At 42.2% G+C, this 2264-nt stretch overlaps 1 protein-coding gene across 2 annotated transcripts in view; it reads right to left on the bottom strand.

The window, feature by feature from the left end:
* Nucleotides 1–247: 247 nt before the first annotated feature.
* Nucleotides 248–2264, bottom strand: part of spmip7 (sperm microtubule inner protein 7) — a 9403-nt gene continuing 7386 nt past the window's right edge. For both annotated transcript variants that reach the window (XM_016665611.1, XM_016665610.1), the window contains exon 9: nt 248–1027. In XM_016665611.1, the coding sequence (XP_016521097.1) occupies nt 895–1027 (133 nt within the window). In that variant the 3' untranslated portion in view covers nt 248–894. The remainder of the gene's footprint in view (nt 1028–2264) is intronic.

Raw genomic sequence — 2264 nt, forward strand, 5'->3', positions numbered from 1 at the left:
CCGCTGCGGTTCAGGTTGTAAAAGTGACAGAAAGTGGAAACGTTTCCTGGGAATGAAAATGTATGAATAGCTGAATGTTGGCGGAGCGCTGCAGTTCGCAGCCTGTCAGATCAGGCTCAGCTGCAGCTTGGTGACACTAGTGAGGTTTAATGAACGATGCCAACAGGCTGTATTGTGGCTAAAGTGTGAACCGCTCCGAATTCTCAACCATAATCGAGAATCAAGAACAAGAAACTTAAAGCTCCTCAGTATGAAACTGCCCTGTTTTATTCCCACCCCAAAACAAATAGTGTGGTAAATGTGAGATGAGTCTCCAAGCCGTCACCAAATCAGCAGTGTGTTGGTGTAGAAATCCCTCCAAGAGCAAATCTAAACAAACTATAGATGAAGAGAAACAGGAAAACCAGCTCATTCCTATTTCCTGTGTAAGCGCGAAGCTGCTCAAACCACAGACATAAAGATATAGCTGGCAGGAACTTCATAATAATCTCTACACAATATGTTTGCCTCAGAATGATGTGACTGCTGGCAGCTGCAGCAGCAGCAGCAGGAGAAGAAGAAGAAGAAGAAGATCGCACCACAAACTGCAGCAGCAGCACCAAACCTGCTGCTTCAAACACAAAGATGGTGGATTGGAAACAATTTACTTCCATCCATTTATCCCCCCCCCCACACACACACACACACAGTCTTAACGACTGAGTGCGTCTGTAAGAGAGCAAATGTATAAGAGGACAATGCAAACGCTCGGCACCCAGAGTTAGAAAACCACTCATCTAAATCAGGGAAATTATGATAATGGAGAAACTCATTATTCTCCCACTGACTCCGGATCAGTTTCTGACGTTTTATTCACACAAACTGATTGGACGGCATAAAGAGGAAGATGATGCTTCAGAACTTTCTCATCTTCACGGGGCTGAAGCCTCTCCAGGCAGGAAGCCGGGCGCTCAGGTAGGGGTTACACGGGGTCACAGAGGTCACCATCCTGGACAGCGGCGCCGCGCGCTCACGTCCTCGGGTCACTCTGTGGAAACATGGGAAGCATGTCGTGTCCAAAGTGTGGCTCGGGGGCCATTTATGGCCCTTGAAATGATTTTGTTCGGCTCCTGACCACAAGTCAGACCTGGTGAAAATTCAACCTCCAAATAGAAAATAATGGATGACCCAAAAATCTGCTTTTCTTTTAATAAGGCAACAGTCCAAAGTCCTTTTTATGTTCTGGCTCTTTAATGACGAGCAGATTTTTATAAAAATGTTGTTTATTGTTGAGCAGGAAAAAATAAAAAAGATCACAATAAACACATTATTTCATTTTTAATTTAATACATTTTGTGGCCCGCCATTAGTTTAAAAAGTTTGGACATCACTCATGCGTATGTGTCAAACTGAGGGTCCGTGGGCCAAATCCGGCCTCCAGAAGGTTTTATGCGGCCCTCTAGACTCAAGATTACAGCTGTTTTTAAATATTATATTTTATCAATAAATCAACAGTTTGTCTGTATAATACAAGATTACACAAAGGTGAACATATGTTTAACTTTATTTATGTCCAATAGGAACTCATTGAATGGAGGAATAGTTATTTATTTATATTTTAGCCTTTTGTTAATAGGTTTAGATCTTGATGAGGCTCAGAATGAAACTGAGTTTGAGACAAATGTAGAAAATTTAGACAAAAGTAAAAAATACTGCACAGTGGCAGCATTATGCTGTGAATTTCTCCCAAATTCAAAATAAAGGATTACTGTCAATTTTTCAAAACAGGAAATGATAGAACGTAGAAAAACAACAAAAATAGAGTTTATGATCATATTTAAAAAACAAATTATTTTGGTCTTAATCGAACTAGAGACAGAAATCCCAGGGAGCATCCGACCGTTGCTGCAGACCGTTAATCAATCCAAGAGCCTGTGTTTCTCTCTGCCGGGGAAAACGCTGGGAGGCCAGCCTAATCAGCAGAGGAAACAGATCTGAGAGGGTGTCAGGCACCAGGAAAATGGATCTGGGTTGTGAAAAACCACCGTTACCACGAGCTGCTCTGGATTCAGCCATCTGGAGATGCCTGCTCCAAAAGCCAGTAAAGTTTGTTGAACTGGGGCCCAGCTAGGAAACAGGTTTCCACCTCCTCAACAGACAGCCAGCTCTCCCAGAGGGGAACGGCACTTTTCTTTCTTTTTTCGCTCTGCAGATGTTTGATGTCTGTCGTCATGTAAAAAAGGTTTTCCTGACATAAAACGTCTTATTTTATTTAGATATATATA

Source organism: Poecilia formosa, unplaced genomic scaffold, assembly GCF_000485575.1.
Source record: "Poecilia formosa unplaced genomic scaffold, Poecilia_formosa-5.1.2 Scaffold599, whole genome shotgun sequence".
NCBI lineage: Eukaryota > Metazoa > Chordata > Actinopteri > Cyprinodontiformes > Poeciliidae > Poecilia > Poecilia formosa.